At 59.6% G+C, this 26,902-nt stretch overlaps 2 protein-coding genes across 3 annotated transcripts; both read left to right on the top strand.

Moving 5' to 3' along the window:
* Positions 1–28: 28 nt before the first annotated feature.
* Positions 29–6,778, top strand: EBI3 (Epstein-Barr virus induced 3). 2 transcript variants are annotated; one of them, XM_043586198.1, is made up of 5 exons: positions 29–891; positions 1,715–1,835; positions 2,901–3,079; positions 4,034–4,191; positions 6,395–6,778. In XM_043586198.1, exons 1-5 carry the CDS (start codon positions 825–827, stop codon positions 6,545–6,547), a joined length of 678 nt encoding a protein of 225 aa, XP_043442133.1. In that variant the 5' UTR covers positions 29–824; the 3' UTR covers positions 6,548–6,778. The 2 variants fall into 2 exon arrangements, with proteins under 2 accessions (XP_043442133.1, XP_043442132.1); XM_043586197.1 differs by having other exon boundaries at positions 30–891; positions 1,712–1,835.
* Positions 6,779–8,415: 1,637 nt separating this feature from the next.
* On the top strand, positions 8,416–21,249 carry YJU2 (YJU2 splicing factor homolog). Its single transcript, XM_043586199.1, has 8 exons — positions 8,416–8,546; positions 10,342–10,442; positions 12,139–12,283; positions 14,194–14,328; positions 16,364–16,545; positions 17,729–17,852; positions 20,256–20,400; positions 20,557–21,249. Exons 1-8 carry the CDS (start codon positions 8,523–8,525, stop codon positions 20,667–20,669), a joined length of 969 nt encoding a protein of 322 aa, XP_043442134.1. The 5' UTR covers positions 8,416–8,522; the 3' UTR covers positions 20,670–21,249.
* The last annotated feature ends 5,653 nt before the right edge of the window (positions 21,250–26,902 follow it).

Raw genomic sequence — 26,902 nt, forward strand, 5'->3', positions numbered from 1 at the left:
TCCCTGCCCCTGGCAAATCCCCAGAAATCCCCTGGGGTTTCTTGGATCTTTCTAGCTAAGGCAGGGGAGGCAGGAGTGTGGCTTGTCCCGGGGGTTTCCTTGGGTGTCCAGGGAAGGCACCATGTCTGTAGGGGCTCAGCCTGTCCCTTGGCGTCCCTGTGGCTCCGATAAGGTCCGCAGGTGGGGGCTGCCTCCCCGGGGCCTGCGTTTCTGTCTCTCTGTGGCCTGGAGTGTGGAGCCCTGGCCAGGGTGGGTCCCCACCACTGTGGTCGGGCCTCTCTTCAGCCTGTCTCCTTCCCTAGGTCTCTGTCTGTCTCTGTCTCTGTGTCTCTCCTCTGTTTCCGCCCCTGTCTCACGGTCTCCCATCTCTGTGTCTTGCTCTCTCCTCTCTGTGTGTGTCCCCGTGTCCCTCCCCACAGTGTTCCTTTCTCATCCTTCTCCATGGCATTGTCCCCCTCCGGGGGTTTCCCCGTCCCGTCCTCGCTGCAGGCGGAAGGAAGGACTGGCAGCCGGGCTGTTGTGGGAAAGGCCACGGGGTCTCCACTTCTCTCTTTCGTGGCCTCCTCTCCTGCCCGCACCCTCGGGGCCTCCAGAGCCCCGCTGGTGGCCGCGATAGTGAAGGGACCTCCTCCGCCACCGCCGCCGCCCCAGCCCCTGCTCAGCTCTCCACTGGCCCCGCCAACTGGGTGGGGGGGTCATACCTGGGGAAGGAGAAGCTGGGGCTTTGACCGGGGGCTGTGCTTCCCCCCCTCGGGTGGGACTGCAGTCCCCTGCCTCCCCAAGGTGCTCCTGCCCCAGCTCACGACAGCAGAGCCCGCGGAGTCATGGCCTCAAGACTCCTTCTGGTGCTCGCCCTCTGTGTGGGCTGCTCACCCTGCATCGGGAGAGAAGGTATGTGGGACCCCCGGGGGCCTGGGAGGCCAGGGCAGAGGGACGTTCCCTGGGGCCTGGAGGTTGCCTGCCATGGAACATTCTGAGCTGGGGTGGGAGCTCACACACCTACTGGATACCCGGTGCGGGGGGGAGGGCATTACCATCCCATTGCACGGATGGGGAAACTGAGACACAGGATGAGTCCCACCGCAAAGTGGCACCAGGAAGCGGCAGCCACTGCTTGGATGGAGGGAGAGAGACGCAGGGAGGGAGGGAACAAGAGACGTTTTAATTATAGCATCCATTTCACTTGCTTCGAAACAAAGTTGTTACGGGAGGGGCCACCCAGGTCCCCTTTGAGGCTCCTTAAACCTCAGTCTGGGGCGCCTGGGCGGCTCAGTCGGTTGAGCGTCCGGCTTCGGCTCAGGTCATGATCTCATAGTTCGTGGGTTCGAGCCCCGCCGTCAGGCTCTGTGCTGACAGCTCGGGAGCCCGGAACCTGCTTGGGATTCTGTGTCTCCTTCCTTCTCTCTGCCCCTCCCCCACTTGCGCCCTGTCTCTCAAAAATAAATAAAACATTAAAAAATTAAAAAAAAAAATAAACCTCAGTCTCCCCATCTGGAAAATGGGCTAATACTTCCTTCCCAGGTGCTAGAGAAGGTGGGAGATGAGGCAGGTGCCTTTCACTCACACACTCATTCATTCATTTCACAAACCTTTATTAGGCACCTACTGTGTGCCTGGCGGGGAGGCTGGCGCCAGGCACACAGTAGGGCTCGGACCATCCCCAGGGTGACTTTGAAAGCTCACCCTGCTCCCTCTCCCTCCGGGGCCCCAGCAGCCCCCACCCAGCCCAGGGTGCGGTGCTGGGCCTCTAGGTACCCAATCGCCGTGGATTGCATCTGGACCCTGCCGGCCTCTCCGCTCCCCACCAGGCCCACTTCCTTCATTGCCACGTACAGGTCAGAGTGCTAGGGGGGCCTCCAGGGGGTGGTTTCCTGCTGGCCCTGAGACCAGGACAGCTGGAGGCTTAGGGAGACCTGAAACCCTCGGGACTCTGGAGCAGCACCAGCTAGGGGAAATACACTTCCTAAAATACAGATTGTGAGTCACGTGCCTTGTTTAAAATCTTCGAGAAGCCACGTTTAAAAAGGAAAGGGAAATTGTGAAGTTGACTTTGGTATTTTTACTTCGGTAACGTCTAAATATCCCGAGGACTTCTCATTTAATACGATGGGATGTAATTTAACATGCTTATGTACGATCCATGTATTTACATTTATGACAGAAGTTAATATTACTTAAGAGGATTCAAGAATAATTATTTGAACGTGTAGTCAATATTTTAAACATTAAGGAGATAGTTCACATCCTTTTTATGCTTAGTCTTTGAAATTCCACATGCATTTTACACTTATAGCACTTTTCAACTCACGTGCTAAACATTCACTGGAAATTCTCGGTCTCTGGTTATGTTTTATAAAATTTGTGGCTGGGAAAATCGATTCACCCAACTGGGAACTTGACGTTGAGGGTAGATGAAATAAATTAGAAAGACACCCTCGGTTGCACCAGCCATGTTTCAGATGGTGGAGAGCCACTCATGGCCGGTGACCGCTGCGTCCAACAGCGCGGTCGGAGCCCGTGGAATTTTCTGGAAGGCTCTGGAATGTTCTGGAATGTCTCTGGAGTCTGAAGTCTCAGGGCCTCAGAACTCCGCAGAATCAGAATCTTCTTATTTCCAAACCTGTGATTCCATAGACCTTGGGATATTGGAATTCTAAGGCTGGAACTTTGACATTCCAGAAGCCTGTAGCATCTGTACCCTAGCGTCTCCCTGTGGGGCGTTACCCTTGGCCCTGGGTCACCACAGGCTCTGCGATGTTGGGGCGAACGGCTCCCTCAGGGTCACCCAGCCAACAGCAGGATCCCAGCCCGTGGTCCTCGAGTGCTGTCCACACGGGGTCCAGGGCACGGGCGGGCCGGCAGGAAGGGCCGAGGCCCTCATACTGTCCCTGCGTGTCCAGGCTGGGCGTGGCTGCCCACGGGGAGAGCCGGCCCTGCCTCCAGCCGACACCAGAGGCCACCAGCTGCACCATCCCAGACGTCCAGATGTTTTCCATGGTGCCATACATACTCAACGTCACGGCTGTGCAGCCCCGGGGCACCAGCAGCAGCTTCGTGCCCTTTGTTCCGGAACACATCAGTGAGTGTGGGCAGCGATGGGGGGTGTGGAGGCCATCAGCTTGCTCCTGCCCCTCCCCCCTCTCACCACCCACCTCCTGTCACCCATCCTGGGTCCCATCAGCCCCACCTTGGTATTTCTTCGAGAAGAGACCCACTTTTCCCCATCCTGGGGTCCCAGACTCCAGCCCTCACCCCCACAGTCCGTCCTCCCCACAGTGGCCACCAGAGGGTGCACACGAGCCTCCGAGTCGGGTCCAGCCCTCCTCTGCCCACAGCCCTCCAGGACTCCCAAGCCCTCCTCCCCTGGATCCCCAGGGCCCTGCGCACCTGCCCCATCCCCTCCCTGCCCTCCTCCCTCTCTCCTCCTCACTCCTTCTACTGCAGCCACACACACCTCCTCTGTCCCTCCAACACACCAGGCAGGTCCTGCCCCAGGACCTTTGCACTGTCTGTGCCCTCTGCCCGGAATCCTCTTCCCCCAGATCTCTCTGGGGGAGTTCATTCCCTCACCTCCTTCAGGCCTCTACTCATCTCCTCAGTGAGCTCCTCCCACCCCCGCCAACTCTCCGAGCACATTGTCGGATTGCAAACCCTCATATGTTGCTGGTGGTTAATAAGAAAGTCTAGGGTCACCAGGGGGGCTCACGCAGTTAAGTGTTTGACTCTTGAGTTCGGCTCAGGTCATGATCGCGCTGTTGTGAGATTGAGCACCCCCGTTGGGCTCAGCGCTGGATGTGGCGCCTGCTTGAGATATTTCCTCTCTCTCTCTCCCCCTCTCCCTGCCTCTCCCCCATTGACACTGTCTCTTTCCGTCTCTCAAAAAAAAAAAAAAAAAAAGACACGAGAGGCCACATAGGGTGGGATTCCCTTTATGGGAAATGTCCAGAACAGGCTCACCGTCGATAAGCATCTGATTGCGTGAAGGAGGGAATCTGCCATCCCTTCCTGACCCCGCATCCTGCTCGCCCATCAGTCAAACCGGACCCTCCAGAAGGCGTCCGCCTGAGCCCCATCCCTGGGCAGCGGCTGTGGGTGCAGTGGGAGCCCCCCCGGTCCTGGCCCTTCCCGGAGACCTTCTCACTCAAGTACTGGATCCGATACAAGCATCACAGATCTGCTCGCTTCCGCCAGGTGAGGAGGACGAGGGGAGGAGGGGAGGGTGGTTCCCGGGTAGAGGGCACCGCGGGAGCAGGCGGGAGCAGGCGTGCGCTGGGGCCTCAAACGCAGCCAGGGCGCCACTTGGGGGCAGCCCCGGGATTGGACTCCTGGCTGTCTACCCAAAGGGACGGCCGATGGGAACTCGAACAAATCTTCGCACATACACGTCCACGGCAGCGCCGTTCACAACAGCCGAAGCGTGGAAACTGCCCGAATGTCAACGGATGAATTAGAGAAACACAGGCGTCCACCGCGCACGCGCCCCTCCCTGGGTCGCGAGCAGGAGCGAGGCGCCCCCACCCGCCGCGCAGGGAGGGAACCAGACACGAGGGGCCACGTGGTGCGAGCCCACGTGGGTGAAACGTCCAGAACAGGCTCATCCACGGACGGGAAGGGGGCTCGTGCCTGCCCGGGGCTGGGGGGGGTGGGGGGGCGCGGGGTGGGGGAGGTTGCTGATGAGCACATGGCTTCCTTTTGGGGTGTTGGGATGTTCTGGAACGAGAGTTGACGGTTGCACAACAGTGGGAAGGGACTCAGTGCCGCTGGATGGTATCTTTGGATGGGTGAATTTCATGTCATGTGACTCTCACCTTGCTTGAAAACAAATCGGTTGTTTTGCATTTTTACAAAGTGAACAAACAAGTAAGGGCAGGGTACTGAGAAGGTCAGCTGTGTACCAGACAGCCTCGGATGCGGGGACCAGGAGCTCAGGGCTTCTTCAGTCCCGTCTCTTAGGCCTTTCCGGGAAGACGGAAATGTTCTCCGTCTGCACCCAAATTGTACCACGAACCACACGTGACTGCAAGGGGGGGGGGGGGGTAGACAAGGATCTGGCCTTTTTTTTTTTTAAGTTTATTTATTTATTTTGAGAGGGAGAGGAAGGCTATGCACGCGCGAGTTGGGAAGGGGCAGAGAGAGCGAGGAGAGAGAATCCCAAGCAGGCTCCGCAGGGTCAGTCAGGAGCCCGACGGGGGACGGGGCTCCAGCTCCCAAACCGGTGAGATCGTGACCTGAGCTGACATCAGAGTCAGATGCTTAACCGACTGAGCCACCCAGGCTTCCCGCTAAGGAACTGGCTTTTAAGTTTTATTTAGTGTTCATTAATTTTATTTTAAATATTTTCGCAATCCTTAAAACTGAGACAGAATTTGCATGCCATAAAACTCGCCGTTTTAAAGTGCACAACGCTATACGTAGCCTGTGGCTTTGAGTGTATTCGCAAAGTTGCGCAACCTTTAATGAATCTAAATGCAAAATGTCAGTCACCGCATCCGGCGACCATCAGGACAGGTCAGGGCAGAGCCCAGAGGGAGCCAGTCAGGTCTGGGGCTAGGAGGTTGCCTCTGGGGGCTGGGATGGGTCGTCCTTGAGGATGAGGGGGACCCGGCAGGAAGAAAGGGCCGGCTCTGGGAGGGAGGGTGGGAATATCAGGCCAGAGAATTGCTGAGTGCGTGCCTCCCTCGTGCCCACGGGTTGTCGTCTACGGAGGTGGCCGAGTGAGGATGTGGAGAGGTCAGTGCCTCGGCAAGAAGATTTAGTAGATTTCCCGACAGAGGGGGGCCCTGGGGCAACATCAGGACGGTCAGGAGGCAGAAACAGGAGCCCGGCTGTGCCTCTGTTGGGATTTCCACGGAAAGGCAAGGCAGGACGAGGCAGACAGCTCGGGGTTGGCGAGTCTGAAGGGCTCTGGGCTGCACCCACCCCAGAGGCTTTGAGGCAGGGGGAGTGTCGGCTTGAAAGAGAGAGGAAGAGGGGTGTGAGTCCAATCGAGTCCAATCGGCGGGTTTGTGGGTTTGTACGGGAGAGGCAGGCTCCTGGCCTGCTTGCGAACTCTGAGACTCGGCTGACCCTGGTCAGCAAGATGTTGAAGATCTCGAATCGGAAGATACCGAAAACTTACAAACAAGGTTAACCCAGGGGGCCAGGAGGGAGCCCGGAGGAGGAGTGGGGTGCTGGGGTTTGGCTGCTGAGACAGCCTGGGGGCCCGTGCAGGCCCCCAAGGAATCCTGAACCGGCGGCTCTGGGGCCAGGGATGGGGAAGGCCCAACGCGGTGGAGGAGGCCGCAGAGGACGTGTTTTTTGGATTGGGTGAGGGTCTGGGTCTTGCAGTTCTGTGCACAGCGGCCCCGCCCAGCCTTGTCCTTCCCACTGACCTGGCCCTCTTTTCTGCTCTCAGGTGGGGCCCATTGAAGCCACATCCTTCACCCTCAGGGCATTGAGGCCCCAGGCCAAGTACTGCATCCAGGTGGCCGCTCAGGACCTCACCGACTATGGGGAAGTGAGTGATTGGAGTCTCCCTGCCACTGCCTCCATGATCTGGGGCAAGTAGCGGGGCTTTCTAGAAGCCCCAGAGGAGGGGCTGGGTCCTTGACGTCCAACCCTCCCCCTCCCCCACTGCCGCGGATGGGACCCAACTGGCCTGGATTCGCTGCTGCTGAGTGGCTGGGCCACTGTGGACAAATCACTTTGCCCCCCCCGCCCCGAGCCTCAGTTTGTCAATCTGTGAAATGGGGATGTACTTCTTTCTTAGACCCCAGTACAGGGCTTTTTGAACTGTGAACGTGTGATGTTTTTTATTGTTTAACTAGAAAAAGACTGTTGTTGCTGGAATGAGGATTCCTCCTCCCTTCCTTCAGTAGACCCAGATGAGACCCAGAGAGGAGAGAATGGAGTGGGACACACACACAGCGACTCCCAGCTCCTATGAATGGGGTCAGGGCTGGAACGGAGGCAGAGCCTGGGGATGGCGGAGTCCTGGGGCTGGGGGCAGGGGTTCTGCCTGGGATAGAGGGTGGAATCCGTTCAGTTCAGGCGTTCAGACCGCCTACCTCCTGAAAAGCTGCCTGGGGGTGAGCCTCATTGTGGATGGACACAAAAATGACATGAATCTGGGACACAAAAATGACATACCTCTAGGAGGGGGCAAAGCCTTGCCCACCGAAGACCAGAGAAAATCCACGGTCTTGTTTGTAAATTTCACTCAGAGGTCACCTCGGAGAAGTCTTTCCTGACCACGTGGTCTATGGCCAGCAAAGTCATGGCCCCCCAAAGATACCCAACCCCTAATGCCCAGAATCTGTGAATACAGTACCTACCATGGCAAAAGGGACTTTGCAGGTGTGATTAAGAATCATGAGAATCCTTAATTTGACGATTAAGCATCTTTTATTAAGTTAATGAATATCGAGGCGGGTTATCCTGGATGATCCAGGGGGCCCCAGGATAATGACAAGGGCCAGAGGGAGAGAGAAAAGGTGATGTGACAACAGAAGCAGAGGCCAGAGTGATGCCAGGCCATGAGCTGGGGAATGTGGGTGGCCCCTGGAAATTGGAAAAGTCAAGGAAACACATTCTGCCCTGGAGCCCTCCTCCCATCCACTTTAGACTTCTGACCTCCGAACTGCAGGCTAGTAAACGTGTGTGGTTTTAGGACAGGGAGCTTGTGATAATAACCTCGCAGCAGCGACAGGAGGCTCATACACCATCTCAGGGAGCCCTTCTTTCCACTGTCCCAACACTGCCCTGTTGCACCATCCCCAGATCCCTTACCAGGTGTTTGGGTGTGGGAACTGGTGTATGTGTGTGCAGGGGATGTGTATACGGGAGCTGGTGTGCGTGCATGTGTGTCTGTGTCTCTGGTGTGTGCAGGGCAGGTGGCTTTGGAGCTGGTGTGCCTGCATGTGCAGGGGAGATGGGTGTGGGAGCTGGTGTGTGTGTGTGTGTGCGCGCGCGCGCAGGGGAGGAGGGTGTGGAGCCTGGTCTCTGAGTGTCTGCCGGGGACTCCAGGTAAACTTGGGCGGGGTGGCGTCCAGGGTGCTCCTCTGCGGACACGTGCAGCCTGGGGGCGCTGACCCCAGTCCCCAGGTGAGCGGCACGGGAACACGTGTGGGTCCCCGCAGCCCAACACACAGCCTAAGCGCTCAACGCCGACCTCGGTACTCGCTCCAAGAAAGAGCAAACAGTAGGGAATGACTCCAGCAGCGGCCACGGCGCGTCCCGACCGAATATTTAGGAGCTCCTGGTCACCTCTAGGGGGCGGAGCGCCTGCCTTGAACTTCCAATCAACCGGCTCCCGGAGCTTTTGTTGCCAACTACCGAGGTTGCAACTCGGAAGAAGGGATAGCCGGAGTCGGGTCTTGACAGGCGGGGATCTGAGCCAATGAAAAGGGAACCTGCGTATGCTCCAACCAATAATAGAATGAAGGAAGTGACGTCAGCGGAAATACGAGGGACGGTTAAGGAAGTTCGGCGAACACCGAGCCTAAGCGGTCCTCTGGCCCTTGTGGGAGGAGTAGGAGGCAAAGATGTCGGAGCGAAAAGTTTTAAACGTAAGTATTTGGTGACTGGGGCTTTCTACCCGAGAGGGGACATCTCGGAGCTCCGGCCTAGGTGGGCTTCCTGTACTTTCCTATTGGAACCTTTTTCTTTTCTCCAACGATCTTCCGCAGGGCGTGGCTTTCAGACACCTCCCAATCACCTTCCGTGAGGGGTGGGCCTTCGCGGTGTTTGGGGGCGGAGCTTAGGCTATTTACCAGGTCACGTCCTCTGATTGGATGTTCCGAAGGGAATTAGCCAATCATTTCCCCTGGGAGGGGGGCTTTCGCCTTGAAGAGTATCGGTGTTTTCCCCACGCCACGCCCCAGGGCCGTGGCTCCCGGAAGCCCCGCCCACATACGGGTCTGGCTTTGCTCAGCCCTCCCGTTCTGCTGGTGGGGGAGCCTCCTAACTGTATTGTGAAACGGGGACTTTTGTGAGGTGGAGGGGGGCTCAGAAGTCAGGATGCGGCTTCTGGAAAAGAGAGCTCTTGAATTCCGAGTTCCTGTCCCCACCCCCCACCCCTCAGGAATGTCAGGGGGTGAGCTCCCCAGCCTGGGGGCGGGGGGGGGGTAGGTCCAGGATGTCAGGCCAAGAGCCCAGATCTGCCGGGTCGGTTTGATGCTCCTTCCTGCGGCTCAGCGCTCTAATCTTTTAAACATTCATGTTAGGAATGCACCCCCAGCCCCGTCGCAGTCCAGTTCAGGTGCTGGACTTCGTGTCCCTGAAAGTCCTTCCATCCTGAGGATCCAACTGGGAACCGTTTCTCTAATTTACTGGTGGATAGTTCTGTGCGCCGGCCGTTGCGCTAGCGGCACGCACATCGCATCAAGGAGGTGGCGGGTTATGTCCGTTCAGATGAGAATGAGACCCAGAGAGAGGGGTGATAGCCACGGGGTGGGGGAGTCCAACCCAGGTCCCTGGATCCGTAACCTATGCACCACTGTACCACTGTTACCCCCAGAGTCCTGTCCCCGCAGGGACTCAGTTTCCTCCTCTGTGAAATGGGTACGTCGCACCCCGTCTCCTAGAGTCTTTGCAAGGATTCTGTGGGACTTGGCAGGTAAAGTGCTCCACGTGGCATCTGGCGCCTAGTAGGTGCCCAGAACACAAGCTGCTGTGTTTTCTGATTGTCCGTTGAAGTTGTTTTTACAACCCCAAACTGCCTTCCCCGTACGCCCTGCCTCAGCCTCCCGTGCCGGAGTTAAGACAGCAGAACTGAGGCTGCTATCCTCAGAAAGTCTGGCTGGCGAGGGTGGACCTTGGCTGGCATCCGGGAACTTGAATCTCAGGCTGGTTCCCACTGTTCCCTGATGAGAATGGTTCCCGGGGCTCAAACTCTGTACGAGCAACGTGGTTTACGCTGCGCGTGGGCCCTCCAACTGGAGTCTAGAACGTCAGAACCTGCGAGGCCGTGGGGCCTGCGTGACCTTCCCTCAGCGAAAACCCTGGGCACTGGGTCCCCGTGAGCTTCCGTGGGAGACACCGTCTCACGTGTGTTGTCATATTTCATTACTGGGGTAATCAAGCACGTCCTGTGTGAGCCCGTTGGGAGAAGACCCTGGAACAGTGTGTCTAGTCTCCCCGGGCCGCCCCCCCCAACACACACACCCTGTTTCCTTTGCTGATTTCTCTCTGTGTCCTTTTGCCGTAACGAGTGGTTGTCACAAGTACGAGCGTACGCGGAGTCCTAGGAGCCGTCACTCGAAGTCATCAAACCCCAGGGCGGTCCTGGGGACCTGGGTCTGGCGGTCCCCAGAGCCCTTCCCTGTGGCTCAAACAGCTCCCTGGTGCTTTCACTTCCCACAGAAATACTACCCGCCCGACTTTGACCCGTCAAAGATCCCCAAGCTCAAGCTCCCCAAAGATCGGCAGTACGTGGTGAGGTTGATGGCTCCCTTCAACATGAGGTGAGTGCCCCGCCCCCCGTGCGCCTCTTCATGTGCCCCCCCACGTGACATCCCAGTGAGTACGTGACTCGACCAGCTGTCACCTTCCTCAAAGTTCAGGATTAACCCCCCTGGATCTTGATCATTGGTAGTTAAGTGTATTAAGCGGAGATGGGGCCCTGGGTACTAATTCACCTCCTCACAACAGCCACGCTCCTTCATACCCCAGGACCTTTGCACGGGCTGTTCCTTCTGCCTGGAACCCTCTTCCTTCTTCTCTCACGTGGCTGGTGCTTCTTCACGCTTCAGGTCTTGGCTTAAATCTCTCCCCCTCAGGGACGCGTGGCTGGCTCAGTCCGTAAAGCATGCGACTGTTGATCTCAGGGTTGTGAGTTTGAGCCCCACATTGGGTGTAGAGAATAACAAAAAAATAATAAGTAGCTTAAAAATATGAATATTAAAAAAGCAAGAAATCTTTGGGGCACACGGGTGGCTCAGTCGGTTAAGCATCTGACTTCGGCTCAGGGTATGATTTCAGGGTTCGTGACTTCACGCCCCGTGTCGGGTGAGCTCGATCCCCACTTGGGGTGAGCCCTGCTTCTCTCTCTCTCTGCTCCTTGCTCACTTTCGCCCTCCCTCTCTCAAAAAATTAATCATTTACTTATTTTAATTAAATCTTAAAAAAAAATCTCACCTCCTCGGAGAGGCCCTCCTGCCCCCCCATCTGACCCCTTCCGTGATCCCCTCTCCCTCACGGTCCCCAGATCTTGCCCTCTGCCCTGCTTCCCAGCGACCGCCTCCCCAATGCTGAGTCCTACAGATTTTCACGTTTCCGCACGTAGAAGTTAGATATCCCGACCATCACAGACCCCTGGTTGAGTGAAATTCAGCGTTTATGTATTGTTAGTCTGTTTCTCGCTCTCCTTCGTTCATTCGTTTTGTTTTTAATTCAACAATCACTCTGGGTGCCTGCTGTGTGCCAGGGCCCAGGCTGGGCCCCAGGGATGCTGCGGGGAAGGAGACCGGCAGAGCCCCTGGCCCGCGGAGCCCACAGTCAGAAGGGGTGGAGATAATAACCCAGTGTTCGGGCACATTCACGCCCGGTGTACATGGGACGACGTGTGAATCAGGCATGAGGGAGGGTGACTGAGTAGGTGGCAGGAAGGGAGGCTGCGTAGCTGATGTGGTCAGGGACACGTCAGAAGACACGCCAGCAGGGCTGGGGTCTGAAAGGTGAAGGGTGTCCTGGGTTCTGAAGTGCAGGGCAGAGGCCCGGAGGCGGCCCGAGCTGGGGGTATTTGTAGGAACCGTCAGGAGGCCGGGGTGCTGCGCCTGGGGAGCACGGGGCCTGGGTGAGGGCAGGCTGGCGGGAGCTTCCGTGTGGCTCCTGTGGCTTCCCTCCTGGTGGCTCCGAACCTTGTGGAGGCTAGGATGCCCCGTGAGCGCCAGCCAGGCTTCTGGGAGCGGGTGACCGGCGCGTCTCAGAGCGCCTGGATCGTCCGGGTGCTTCCCCAGAAGGGGACCCTGGGAACCAAGACCCAGGCAGGTAGGAGGAAGAACGGGCAAGACGGGGGGCGTCTGAGGCAGGCTGCCGTGGGAGGGAGGGAGCTCCCCGTCCCTGGAGGTATGCAAGCAGCCATCCGCCAGAATGCCCGAGCATCCGACCGCAGGAACCTGGGTACCGAGATGGCACAAGGCCCTCTGTCCCGCCCCACAGGTGTAAGACGTGCGGGGAATACATCTACAAGGGCAAGAAATTCAACGCGCGCAAGGAGACGGTGCAGAATGAGGCCTACCTGGGCCTGCCCATCTTCCGCTTCTACATCAAGTGCACGCGGTGCCTGGCAGAGATCACCTTCAAGGTAGACGCCAGCCGGGCTGGCCCTGCCCCCTCGGGGGCTCCCGGCCCGTCCTCTCCCCGCAGGGGGTCCCCCTTTCACTTTATCCCCAGGAAACGGAGGCATTTTGGGGGGTTGTTCACGGCAGCATCGTTCGTAGGGGCAGAAACGCAGAAGCCACCCACATGTACAGTAAGGAGGGACTCGGTGACCATGCGGTGAGGAGTGGCGCGGCCGGTAACCATCACGACTGTGCCAGGCTTTGGGGAGAGGACGAGGAGAGCCTCCCGCGCTCTCTTCACGCCCTGACGTACTGTCTTCTCCCCATACGTTCTTCCCTTTGGGTTTAATGAACAAGATTTGGGTAAAAATGAAGAAAAACGACATTGAAAGAATTACATATTTTGATGACTTTGTATTAAAAAATATTTTTTTAACCTTTATTTTTGAGAGAGAGAGAGAGAGAGAGAGAGAGAGACAGAATATGAGCAGGGGAGGGGCAGACAGGGAGGGAGACACAGAATCCAAAGCAGGCTCCAGGGGAGAGGCAGAGAAAGGGAATCCCAAGCAGGGCCCCCCCCCCACCCCACCCCCAGCGCTGACGTCGCGGAGCCGGATGCGGGGCTCCCACCCACGCACGCGCTGTGAGATCACGACCCCCACCGACATCAAGAGTCGGACGCTCGACTGGCCGAGCCACGCAGGCGCCCCAGTATGAGTTTGTTTCAAGACCAGAGGCACTGTGGCAAAATGTTAGAAACCGGGCTTCCTGGTGGAGAATTTCAGGCGATTGCGTAGCGAGGGGGACGTGGAGGGCGGGCGCGTCCCCGTGTGAGGTAGACACAGCTCAGACGGGAGTACAGGCCCCGCACCCGCAGATCGGGTCCCCTCCTCTGCCCGGCCGGGCCCCGTGCGTGGAAACGGTCGCTCGGAGGTTTCTTGTACGGCGTCCAGGAGAAGTGCTGCGCGCGCACGCGCGGAGCGATCACCCTCTACCCGGCCCTCTTTGGCTTAGCGCTGCGGCGCTTATTTGGGATACTGGGAGACACCCAGGAGCGGCCTGGCCGGCCCAGCGCGTCCCGTCTGCCCCGCACCAGCTTCCCCGCCCGGCAGCGCCCCCCGCTTCCCCGGGCCTCCGTCGCAGTCGGAAGCCAACAGATTTCGGGACGCCATGTAGATTTCCGCGTTTTCCCCAATGCCACCTTTCCAGCGCGGGGGTCTCGTCCAGGAGCCCAGCTTACATCTCCTCCCTCTCTCCGTTTTATCAATGCGGGCAGGTGCACGCTGTGCACGGACGCGATATGTGATTTAGAATTGTGAAAGGCGCGCACACACACAGCAGATACATACGTGCGCGCGCACATGCACACAGCAGACAGGAAGACCGGCTGCGCGCAAAGACCCAGAGACTCGTATTTGCAACCGTGTGCAGGGCGGCAGGGGGGCAGAGGGCGGGTAGAGAGAGGTGTGAAGGTCCAGGCTACAGAATTTGGCACTTTTGGCAAAGGGGACAGGAGCTCTAGAAAGCACCAAACGAGCCGAGTGTTAAGGAAGGGAGGGGCGCCCGAGCGGCTCAGCCGGTTAAGCGTCCGACGTCGGCTCAGGTCATGATCTCAGGGTTCGTGAGTTCAAACCCCGCGTCGTCGGTCTCTGTGTTGACAGCTCGGAGCCTGGAGCCTGCTTGGGATTCTCTCTCTCTCCCTCTTTCTCCTCTTCCTCTAGTTTTCTCTCTCTCTCCCAAAATAAACTAACTAGCTCAATAAGTAAATAAACTTTTTAAAAAAAGGAAACAAAAGAAAAGAACAGGCTGGAGAAGGAGTGAAGCATGACAGAAGGTGTCCCGGGCTGTGGGCTGGCAGGATCTCTTGACGCCCAAGGACACAGGACTGACGTCTGTCCTCCCCCCCCCCCCCCCCACTCCCCCCGCCTTACAGACAGACCCAGAGAACACCGACTACAGCATGGAGCACGGGGCCACCCGGAACTTCCAGGCGGAGAAGCTCCTGGAGGAGGAGGAGAAGCGGGTGCAGAAGGAGCGGGAAGACGAGGAGCTGAACAACCCCATGAAGGTAGAGCCCCCGGGCCGCGGCCCTCCAGGTCGCCCCCGCCACCCCCTCCCTGCCGCTCGCGCACCCTGCGCGGTCCCGGGGCTGCGTGTACGGGACCCGACTCCTGGGATCCGGTTGTTCGATTGGCTGCCAGTCACCCTCAGGGAAGAGAGCTCGTCCAGGGCCTGCCCTGCCGCCCGAGCCCCCTGATCTGGGTCCGGAGCACTTGGGCCACGTGTGGGAGCAAGCCCGGAGCGGGGGCCACCTGGCGGGCAGCAGTGGGCGGCCCCCAGGAGCTGGGAGCAGCCCCCCGTCCAACAGCCAGCAAGACAGCGGGGCCCTCAGTCCCTCGGCCGCAAGGAAACCGATTCCGCCAGCGGCCTGAGCGAGCTCAGAAGAGCAGCCTGGGCCCCCGATGAGACCACTGGGCCTTGCCATCAGCCTGGTGAAACCCCGCCGGAGAACCCAGCCGGGCCGCGCGGCACCGGCCTCCTGGCCCATGCTAGCGGGCAGACGGGGAGATTCGTGCTGTTTTAAGCCACTGAGCTGGTGGCAGATGGTCATGCAGCCAGAAGAAGGTGGCACAGGGAGGCAGGAGGTCGGACTGGAGAACACAAGGCGCCGTGTTCACGCAGGAGGCTCCTATGACCGCGGGCCGTGGAGCCCAGAAGCGTGGGAGGCACCGTTCTCTTGAATGTTCGCTGGCTGTGTGGCCTTGGGCAAGGCACTTGGCCTCCCTGTGCCTTGTGTTGTCTTTCTCAGAGAAAAGAGAGCATCTGTGCCCCTTCCGATCTCCCCAACCCGCATGATGCCGACTATTCCTGCGCCCCTCTGCCAGGTTTCTGAGCTGCCGCGGGGGACCTGAGGCGACGGGTTCAGCAGGGTGGCGGGGGCGGGGAGGCAGGCTCTGCAGGGGCTGCCGTGTGCCCGGAGCTGCCTGCGTGGTCGCGTCCATCCTTGTCCGGCCACACTGGCCCCGGGGGTTACAGCCTAGCGAGCCGCCCCCAAACTGCAACTTTACCTAAGAAACATCTGTGATCCTACAGTTTCTGAGGGTCAGGAGCCCCAGGGAGCTGAGCCAGGGTGGGGGGCTCTGGCCCGGGGTGTCTCATGAAGTCCCGGTCAAGCCACATCTTCTGAAGGCTCGACCGAGACCAGAGGGGCTGTTTCCATGCTGGCGCCCTCAGGGAGCTGGCAGGGGCCTCCGTCCCTGCCACGCGGGCCCCTCCACTGCACTGCCCGAGCCCCCCCCCCCCAACACTGAGCACCCGCACAACGCAGCACCGCCCTCCCCAAAGCGAGGGATCCAGAAAAGTGGGAAAGGAGCCGCTCTCAGAGCGACAGGCCATCATTCCGTCATGCTCTGCTCCCTAGGAGCGGGTCACAGAGTCCGGCCCACACTCGCGGGAAGGGAATTCAGGCTCTGCTCTTTCAAGGGAGGAACCTCGAAGAATCGGGGGATATACTTTGAAACCCCCAGGACCGCCACTTCCCAAAGGCTCAGCACAGGGTCACGCGGCCAGGAAGCGGCCAAGGGCGGGCCCCACACCCGGCTGTGCCCGGCTCCAGACGCCCCTGTCTGGGAGACGTGGGCTGGCCTTGCCCCTCCGAGCCTCGACATAAACGAAGCTATCGCAAGGATTAAGTGACCTTCCGTTTGGAAACATCTCAGCCCGGCACACAACAGTGGCTCAGGGTGTCTGTTTTTAACCTTTTTTGTAACTATTTTTTTAAGTGGGCTCCGTGCCCAGCACAGGGGTTCAGGTCCCGACCCTGACATCCAGCCGCCCGCCCCACTGACTGGGCCGGCCGGGCGCCCCTCCTCTTCACTGTATATCATTTCATGCTGGAGCCAGGCTGGCAGCCGAGGCCGACTGGCCCCACCACTGACCAGCCATGCCCGGGCCTCAGTGTTCGGAGCTGTGAGATGGGTGCAGCTTGGGCAGGAGGCCCCCGAGCGGGCGCTGTGGATGGAGGCGGGGTGGGGGTCTCTCCCTGGCGGGTGCCGAGCCCCACGGCCCCAGCAGCTGCACACAGCCCGTGTCCTGCCCGCCAGGTGCTGGAGAACCGAACCAAGGACTCCAAGCTGGAAATGGAGGTGCTGGAGAACCTGCAGGAGCTCAAGGACCTGAACCAGCGGCAGGCGCACGTGGACTTTGAGGCCATGCTGCGGCAGCACCGCCTGTCCGAGGAGGAGAGGCAGAAGCGGGAGCAGGAGGAGGACGAAAGGGAGACCGCGTGAGTCGGCCGGGCGGGGCCGGGCGGGGGCCAGGGTGCTCTGACCCACCTCCGGCTCTCCCTCTGCCTGGAACACCCCCCTTCCAGGTCTTCCCGGGCTCCCTCAAGGGCCGCCTTCTCCGGGAGGCTTCCCCCATCCCCCCCGCGTCTCACTTTCTCAGGGCATCTGTGTCGGGGTCCCCAAGGCCCCGCCCAGGTTTGGTGATCTGCCAGGAGGAGCCTCAGGCCCGGCCTGCTGTGTTCACGCTTTGTGCACGGCACCTACCACCGTGGAGCCTTCTCGCTGACTCACCGTCTCCCGGTTAATGGCCTCCCTCCCTCCCGCCTCCAGCATCTGAGGTGGCTGGGTGTCTGCATTCGCAGGGCCTGGGACAGGGGCACGGAGTAGGTCCCCGTGGCGTGGGCAGGTCGGCGATACGGTGATCCGCAGTGAGAAGGGTGTATGTTTATTCGACACTTGCTGAGTGCCGGGCACCGGTTTGAGGTCGTTCTGATCGTTCTGGCAGTCGAAGGACTGCGGCGTGGGGCGCTCCAGGCGCGGTCCCGACCGAGTCACCCGGCCAGGGTTCGGGTTCAGGTGGCTGGTGCCATCGGCCAAGCACTTAACCACTCGCTGCCCTCAGTGGACAGAGATTTTTTTTTTTTAATTTTTTTTTTTCAACGTTCATTTATTTTTGGGACAGAGAGAGACAGAGCATGAACGGGGGAGGGGCAGAGAGAGAGGGAGACACAGAATCGGAAACAGGCTCCAGGCTCTGAGCCATCAGCCCAGAGCCCAACGCGGGGCTCGAACTCCCGGACCGCGAGATCGTGACCTGGCTGAAGTCGGACGCTTAACCGACTGCGCCACCCAGGCGCCCCGAGATTTTTTTTTTTTTTAATGTGTATTTATTTTGAGAGACAGAGGGAGCACAAGCAGGGGAGGGGCAGTGAGAGGGAGAGAGCGAATCCCAAGCAGGCTCCATACTCAGTGCCGAGCCCGACGCGGGGCTCGATCTCACCGAGATCACGACCTGAGCCGAGAACAAGAGCCGGATGCTCAACACACTGAGCCACGCGGCACCCCCAGAGAAGGTTGTTTTTAAGGCATTTGTGTGCCCCCACCCCGCCTCCGGCACTCACCGATGTCAGGAGGGGCAGCGTGCCCCGGCGGGACATCCCAGGCACACGTGCCGTCCCACAGGGCCCTGGTGGAGGAAGCCCGGAAACGAAGGCTGTTGGAGGACTCGGATTCAGAAGAGGACGCTGCTCCTCCTGCCCCGCCGCGCCTGGCCCCGCGGCCCAACCCCACCGCCATCCTGGAGGAGGTGAGTGCACGCCCGGACCTCCGCATGTTCTCGGGTTAATCTGAGAGGGTGAGCCAGGGGTCGGCCTAACCTGGTCTCCAAAGGCCAGACTGCGTGTGTCGTAAGGGCTCAAGTCCGCCGTCGCAGCCCCAAACAGCCCTGGATCTTGCGGGAATGAGTGGCCGTGGTCACGTGCCGGTAAAACTTCACGGTCAAGACTGGCTCTGCTTTACCGGCCGCTGCTTCAGCCGCTGAAACAAGCGAGACCCTCAAAGGTGGAGACCTAAGAACACCGATGTTTGCCTGTCAGCCGCTCGAAGTTCATTGGCTGGACTAATCTCCTGGCCTCACGGAGCTGCAGAGAGCCCAGCTGCAGAGAGCCCGGGAACTGCGGCCTGTAGGCGGCCCGTGCTGGCGAAGGAGGGGAGAGAAGGGTGTGGCAGGTGGACTTTGCACCACAGCTGTCTTATCCGCCAAGGTCAAGGCCACTCTTTTTTTTTTTTTTTAATGTTTATTTATTCTTGAGAGACAAGAGGCAGCGCGTGAGCAGGGGAGGGGCAGAGAGAGAGGGAGACACAGAATCTGAAACAGGCTGCAGGCTCCGAGCTGTCAGCACAGAGCCCAACGCCGGGCTCGAACTCACGAACCGTGAGATCGTGACCTGAGCCAAAGTCGGACGTTTAACCGACTGAGCCGCCCAGGCGCCCCTAGGCCACTCTGGTCTGTTAACTGAAGAAGGGGGTTAATGAGGGAAATCGTTTATTTTCATTTAAACGTATCCATGGTCCAGGTTACTAGATTGCAAGCCCCGCCAGTGGATAGGACCCCAGGTAACAAGGGTTTCAACTGCACAGGGGTTACTTTTCTCTCCAGTGACAGTTGTGCACAGCCATCCGGGCAGGGAAGGTGGCCCCACAGCACGGGGCCCAGGCACCTGCCTTCTTCCTGGTTCTGCTGTCGGCGGGGGTGGGGGGGGGTGCCCTCATTGCATGGTGTCTCAGTGCCACCTTCACATCCTGGCCAGAGAGGAGAGGGGCGGGCAGGGGAGGGGGACGTTCAGGGCGGCTGCACCCTGGGTTCTGCACATCCTGCTGCTCACATCCCATTGGTCAGAGCCGAGTCACCTGACCACATCCTGCTGCAAAGGAGGATGGGAAAGGTAGTCTTTCCGTGGGGTAGCCATGCTCCCGCTGAGTTGCCCCTGACTGTCAGCAGAGTGAATGGCTCTGGAGGTCGTGCCCTGTCATCCGTTAATCTTTGAAGGCTTCATTGATGTCCCGTCCCCCCCAGCCCCGTCACAGGTGTCTCGTTCACACCTAGTGTGACAACCGACTTTCCTTTTGCACAATATGCCTCCGTCAAGACTTCCCAAACCTTCACCGAGACCCTTAACGGAAGCTCATCTGTCCGTCCCTGTGTTCTTGGTTCAGTTTAGGGGCAGTGAGCGCGGCTGGCAGGGACGGGTTTCGAACGAGTGCTCACAAGCGCCGGCCTGCTGTGGGGGCCGCGTGAGACCGTTCAGTGATGCCGGGTCAGAAAGCTGCCCTGTCCCCCGCTGGGCCGCGTCTGTCCTGGTCGGTCGCCACTCTCGGGGCCCTGGGCAGCACGCAGATGGCAACAGGGCTGCCCGAGGGCCCCTTCGCATCTCTGCCTGTAGCTCCTCCTCCTCGCTCTGTCGTCAGCCCGGGTCCCCTCTCTGAGGAGACCTGTCCCCACCGCCCTGTCAACAGCGGCTGCCGCTCCCTCCACTGTCGCACCACGCTGATGTCCTTCTGTCAAGACGGGTGTTGTCCTGGCGACCTACTCTTGTCCCTCCTCCGTCCTCCCTCAGATGGTGGGCCCCGCGAGGGCAGCTCCAGCGCCAGGCTCAGACAGGACCTCCTGATCCAGGGGATTCGTTTCTCTGTTTCAACATAACTGACAAAAGGGGTTCCTCCCGGTACGATTGAAGAGCTGGATGTGAGGCTGGCTGAGCCCCTTTCTGCCTTCCCCTAACTAGTCCCGAAAGTGGGTGCCTCCGTTTCCCCTCTTTCCATCAAACATATTGATAGAGCATCTTCCTGCCAAGAATTACGTGTGGCACTGTGGACCCAGTTGTGAACAGGACAGGAACCCACAGCATGGATGGATGGGGGGGATACGTAATGAGGCAGTAAAGGGTGAAAGGGTGCTGGGGGCGTGGAAATACAGCACTCACTTGAGCTTGAACTGTGGAGAAAGGTTTCCCAGAGGAGCCAGTACTTGGGTGGGTCTTGAAGGGTGAGTAGGAGTTCGCCAAATGCATTAGAGGAAAAGGTGCATGGCAGGTGGAGGGAACGGAGTGAGTAAAGGCACGGAGGTGAGAAGGTGTGTGACTTAGGATGTGCCGGAGAAGGGGGGATCTGGGACAGCTCACCCACTCGTGTCCCCTCCGCTTACCCCCAGGCTCCAAAAGCCAAGAGGAAGGCGGAGAGCTGGGAACGGAGCGTCGGCACCCTTGGCAACAGGCCCCCGCTGTCAGGCCTAGTCGTGGTGAAGAAAACAGACCCGGGTCGCAGCACCAGGCAGGGCCAGGCGTCACCCACCCCCGGTAGGTGCTCCGGGGTCCCGGGATCGGAGCGCGGCGCCTCAGAGGGCCGCCAGGTGGCAGCAGCGCCCCCAGTGCTGCTGCCGCCGCGCGCTGGGAACCCGCGGAGGGGGGCGAGGGAGGGGCGCCCCCTACCAGGAGCTCTCGCCTCTCTCCCAGGCCCCAGGAAGAGCGGGAAGGCGGCTGACCCTGCACCCTGGACGCCTGGCACCTCCTCCCTGAGCCAGCTGGGAGCATATTCGGACAGCGAGGACAGCAGCGGCAGCAGCTGAGACCCCTGCCCAGGCCCTTCTCCGGGTCAAGGTCACGTGTCCATAGTCAGCTGCTGGTCGGCAGGAGGCCTTGGCACCAACCAGGACCATGAGCGGACAAACACAAATGTCCTCAGAGGCTGGTCGGGCCAGCGAGGGCTTCCACCCCCGGACTCGGTTTCTCCCCTGTCCCCCCACCTACCAGCCTTCAGGGACCTCGAGGTCCCTGGCTCACGCTGCCACCCTCCTGGCCCTCCTTCCGGGGCTGTGGCATCCCTGGAACAGCCTTTTGTGGTACTCCCCGGCCTCCCTTGGATGGCAGGGAGGGGTGGGCGGTGTTTGGGGCCCGCCCCCGTTGGCCCCGCCCACGCGCTAGCTCCGCCCCCTCCTGCCAAGAAACCTGCAAACCAGTGTAAGGAAGCTGCCGCCTGGCCTGGGCACTTCCGCCGCGGGAGCACACATGGCCAGCGTGGGCGCCTGGCTCTCAGAAGCTATGAGTCGATCGGGGTTTGTTGATCGGCCTGAGTTTGGGGATGATTTGTTATGTAGCACTAGATAGCTGACATGGTCACGTAACTAGTAAACCTGGTTCCAAAGCTCACGTTCTTTCAAGGCTGCCGGCTGTCAACTCTGGTGTAATTCTCTTCCACTTCAGCCTCGTCTAGTCGAAGGTCCTGTGTTCCCACCAGGTTCCTTCACAACCTGACACCCCCCCCCCCCTCCCCCATCTCTCCTGCCGCTCCTCCCGGGGTCGCTGACGTCAGCCCTCCTCCCACTCGTTCACTCGGCATTTGATAATGAGGCTTTGTGCTTCTGGCTGTTTGCGAGATGAAAAGCCCCCACTTTTTCTTTTAATTAAAAAAATTCTTCTAATGTTTACTTTTGAGAGAGAGCGAGAGAACACGAGCGGTGGAGGGGCAGAGAGAGAGACACACACACACACACACACACACAGAACCCCAAGCAGGCTCTGAGCTGTCCGCCCAGAGCCAGACACGGGGTTCGAACCCACAAACCGTGAGATCACCACCGCGGGAGCCACCCAGGCGCCCGGAAAAGCCCCCGCTTTGGGGGTCTGCTTTCTGCTTTCCTACAATGGTTTCTGTGCTTTCGTGTGACTTGAGGTGAACTGGGACCCAGCCAGGGCTTCCGATCAGGACCCGGGGGCCTCCGCTGTGAAGACCGGGCCGGGGGTGGGCGGGAGCCTGCTCACCCGCGCCTGGCGAGAAGGCGCCCGGCTCCCAGTTCCACCCGCCGCCGCCACGTCGCGTCTGTGGCTTGAACTCGGCCGTGGCTGGAGCATTTACACCCCGGAAGTCCACGCGTGCTGGGAAGCTGCACACCCCCGCCAGAGGCCGGCTGCGAGGCGCTTACTAGCACACCCCTGCCTGCTTTCCCCACACTCCGCGACGCCCGTGACGCCCGCGACGTGCCTGTTCAGACCAGCGGTGAGAGTAAACCGTCCAGCCGGAAGGGGGCAGGAGGCTGGGCCTCTCTGGTTCGCTCCGATTCCTCCTTGCAGACGTCCCCGTTCTGGGGCCACCCTACTTGTAGCCACATACACGTGCCATCGGCTACCAGGGTTAAGAGTATCGACTCCATCCTACCGCCTACGTTAGCGAGCTACGGTCGGTGGGCCAAACGCGGCCCACAGCCTAGTTTTGTAAATAAAGTGTTATTGACACGTAACATGGCTGCTTCGCTCTGCAGTGGCCGAGTTGCGTAGGGAGGACAGGGACTCTGACCCGCAAAGCCACCAGGTCAGCCCACCCCTGCCTGGGTCACCCAGCTCTGCACTTCCTGCTCTGCTCCCCCAGCCTCCACGGGAGGGTGGCCGGGACCCCTCCACACCCCGATCTCCAGGCTCACGCTGTGCCCGCGGCCCTGCTGCCCGAAGTCCCCCCGAGGACGGCCGCCAGCCACCCTCTTCTCAGTGGCGCACCGGACGGAGTACACGGGATCCGGTTGGGTGAGTCATGGTAGCGAACGTTTGTGAAGGACTCACCGTTTGCTAAACCCGTGCTAAGCTGTTGGGCAGATTTACTCATTTAAGTTTCTGAGCTCACGTACCTTTTTGTTTGTTTGTTTTGTTTTTGAGCACCTACTTTGTGCCCAGATCTGTTTCAGGCACTGGGACAATGGCAGTGAAGAAAAAACAGTCCCCACTGATAACGGTGACATTATTTTTGGAAGATGGGGGATAAGATAGTAAACCCACCTAAATATAACAATAAGATATGAAAGGAAATATGTGTGTGCCGGAGGCAGTGATAACTCTGGGCGAACACTCAGCAGGGCGAGATGGCGGCCTGAGGGGTTGCCGGCCTGAGGTGTGTTTATTACCCACCACCCCCCGTATATGCTAACGCCGCCTAACAAGATCTCTCAAAAGGTAGCAGCTGAAAACAACAGAAATGTGGGTGTGGTTCTGCCGGGTTCTCTGCTTCAGGGTCTCGTGGCCGCAACTGAGATGTTGGTCGGGGCTGCGGTCTCATCTGAAGGCCCGTCTGGGGCAGGATCCCCTTCCAAGCCCGCTCACGTGGCTGTTGGCAGGATCTGGCTCCTCACGGGCTCTTGGGCGGAGGCCACCCTCAGGGCGCTTGGCTACAGGGACCTCCGACAGCTGGCTTCAGAAAGCCACCACAACAGGAGTCTTTGAGAAGTGGTATCCCATCACCTTTGCCCTGTCACGCTGGCCGCAAGCAAGCCGCAGGTTTCGGCCACGTTCACGGAAAGGGGATTACACACGGCTGTGACCACCAGCAGCTTGGGGTCACTGGAGGTCCGCCGAGGGTCTACCTGCCAGGCGCCCTGTCAACAATGAGCTTTGCAAGGGTAGCTGTGTGGACGGGTGTATCCCCAGCACCTAAGACCATCCTGGCACTAAGTAGGCGCTCAATAGATGTTTGTGGCCTAAGTGGGTGTCTCCCCATTCACAGAGGAGGGAGCGGAGGCCCGCAGTTCTGCCTGCTCTGTAACCCCTCCCCACCCCCACTTCGCTGGATCTTTCTTCTATTTCCCTGCAGACCTTCACGCCTCGTTCTCCCACCCTTTGGCCTGGGAGCAGGTCTGCTCTTGGCCCCGGTTCCCGTGGGGGTGCCCAGGGTCCAGCGGCAGAAGGATAGCGTGCATCTGTGTCTGGTGTATGTGTGTGCTCGGATCCTGCAGAGCCTCGACCCGCCCCCTCTCCCCCACACCCCCTGCACCCCCCCTCCTGCTCTCCAGAGCCTGCCCTTCCCCCTTTCCCCACGCGCTCGCTTGCTCGCTCACTAGCTCCGTGTCTGTCATCCTGGGGAGCTGTCAGGCCTCATCCGGAATCTCCTCCATCAATCCCCTGGGGGCTGCGGTACATCAGAGGACTTGGTGGGGGTGCCCCCCCCCAAACAGCCCGCTCTGCCTGAGCCTGGACTGCACAAAGGGCCCATTTCCCAAGCTCTAACTGGCTCATTCCCGTGAGGGGAGGCTCCTTGGCCAAGGGCTCAGAATGAGCGAGGGACAGGGCCTGGGTTTGCAGCCGCAAGGCTCCAAGGCTACACCTTTAATGACCACGCTCCGCGGCGACTCCTGCAGACAGATCCTCCAGGGGCTGGGCCGTGCCCCTCCCATCAGATTGGCCACTCGTGATGACACAGCTGTGTCTCTTCCATCAGACTAGGGGCCTTTGAAGTTGGGACCATGCCTCCCCCATCAGATTGGGACTCCTAAAGACAGGCTCCTGTCTCCTCCATTAGACTAGGGGCACCTAAAAGCAGGGCCACGTCTCTCACATCAGAGTAGAAGCCCCTGAGGTCGGAGCCATACCTCCTCCATCAGATTGAATGTTTCAGAGCGTCAGATCATGCCTCCCCTATCAGACTGGGAGCCTATTAGGCAGGCACCTATCCTCCATCAGACTGAGTCTTCTGAGGTAGGAGTGTTTAGGCCTCCCCATGAGCCATCCCCAAGGGTCCTTTCTTATCCTGGTGCCTTGGCTCCCTTCCCGCCTCCAGGCTGGCTGCTCCATGAGACGAGTGACGGGACAGCTCCCAGCCAGGCCCCATCTGGCTGCTTCTTAAGATCCCATCCCCCTAAAGCATATACTGAGCACCTACTGTGTGCCATGCAATAGAGTATTATTTGGCCATAAGACGAGCGAGGCGCTCACACCTGCTACAACGTGGATGGGCCTTGAAAACGTGACGCAGACACAAAAAGCCACATAGTGTGTGATTCCTTGTGCGTGAAATGTCCAGGGCAGTTCACCCCCAGGAACAGAAAGTGCATTAGAGGTGCCGGGGCCGGAGAAGTGGTGAGAATAGGCAGAGGCTGCTGATGGGGATGGGGTTCCTTTCGGGGGTGATGGGAATGTTCTGGAATTCGTGCTGGCGGTTGCACGATCTTGAGAACATGCCCAAACTGAAACGCACACGCCAAGTGGGTAAACCGTAGGTATGTGAACTGTATCTCAAAAGGAAAAAAAAAAAAAAAAAAAACAAGGTGCCACCAACGGCGTCCCGAAAGCGCTCAACAGAGGTCATTGTCCCATCTCAGAGACGGGAAAACAGTTGAGGTCACCACCCAAGGTCAGAAGGGCTGGGATTCCAGACACTAGGCCACACCCAGGAGACGCCCCTGATACACTGCCTCGGGGACCACGGGTGCTGGGGGAAGGGAGGCACCCCCAGACCACCCCACCTGCTCCCCACTGTCCACACAGCGGGCCCCCTCCTCTCCCAGTCAAAAGCGGAAACCTGAGAGTTTATGTGGCTCTTCAAGGGCACGCCGCAAGGTCGCCAGACCCCCAGCCTGGCTGTGGGCATCCACTGTCTCCCGCTCCTCCCTCCTCCCAGCACCCCTTCCCCGCTCCTCTCCTTAGGACGAGGCGGGGGCCGGCCCCAGGAGCAGCCAGCTCAGAAGCGCAGGAAAGTCAAACGCCGTTTGATTCTGCCTCCGGGGCCTCTAATTGCTATTTCTGACACACGCTGTAATTAGAAGGCCCCTTTCAAATATTTATACCTCAGACGGCTCGTATTTATCCGACCGGGAGAGGGCTCGGATTTGATGAGATCTGTCAACGGCTCGTCCCCGAGCTGGGAATTGCCTCGTGGCTGACAGAAAACAGGACAATTACCCGCCGTGCTCCCCGGCAGTCCCTGGGGGGGGATGCTGCCTTGTCGCTGATCGGAGAGGGCGGGGCGGGGTGGGGTGGGGGCATCCGGATGGGCTGCAGGAGGAGGACCGAGTTCAACAGGTTCATGTGGGCGACACGGCCAAAGCAGAAAAGAGGAAGGTCCATGCCTGGGGGCCTCTGCTGCGCTGAGAGGCTTTGCCTCGTCAGCTCTGGATCTCAGTTTCTTGGCCTGCAGAATGGGGCTAACAGTGTGCATGGGGGCGGGAGATGGGGAACCACTAATTCCACAAAGACACTCTGCTGGGTCTCGAGTGCCACCCCGGCCAAACCAAATCAGGCAATGAGCTTGCGGGCTGGCTCTGAGCAAGTCCTCCCCCTCCCTCTCTGTGCCTCGGTTTCCCCATGGGGGAAGAAATAACTCCTTTCCCCGCAAGCCTTCCTTGAGCTCCCTGGGGGGTTTCCTGTTAGAAGCCCCACTTTTCAAACCAGGAAAGCAAGGCGCAGACAGCATAGACCTTGCCCGACCCACTGTCGTTCCCCAGGGGCATTTTCACTGTCAGCTCCGGACTTCTCTCTGATCCTCCCCACCCCCCTCCCAGCCACAGGCACCTGCCCGCCCTGGGGGAGGGGGGCACTGGGAGAAGGGAACCCGGAGTCCTGTTCTTCCCGATCACCCCTCCCTTCACCATGAGCGGGAGCTGAGCAAGCCCCCTTGTGAGGAAAGAAAAGGCCTGTTTGCTCTGGAATTGGCCAGCGCACCTCTCCGCTCCCGTTGCCCCAGACCTCTTAGCGTCCTCACCGACCCCCCCCCCGCCCCGCACCCCCCCTCCCGGCCCCCGACAGCCGCAGCTGCCAACAGGCGGCCAGGCCAGGCGAGACCCCTCTCGTCTGCGTCCCCCTCCCCGCCTCCACCCCCAGAAGCCACAAAGGGACAGATGCTGAGGACACGCGCCAGGCACAGATAGCATCTCCCTTCCCACGGCCAGCTGCCCCAGCCCCCTTCCCCCATGCTGCAATTGGTCCCCTGGGGTGGGGGGTGCAGAGAAGCGTCCTCTTGGGAGGGGGACGCCAGGCCCCCGTCCCTTCCCGTCGCCCCTCGCCTGCTTCCGCAGCATCAATATCAATTTTAGCCAGTGACCTCTGG

Source organism: Prionailurus bengalensis, chromosome A2 (assembly GCF_016509475.1).
Source record: "Prionailurus bengalensis isolate Pbe53 chromosome A2, Fcat_Pben_1.1_paternal_pri, whole genome shotgun sequence".
Classification (NCBI taxonomy): Eukaryota; Metazoa; Chordata; class Mammalia; order Carnivora; family Felidae; genus Prionailurus; species Prionailurus bengalensis.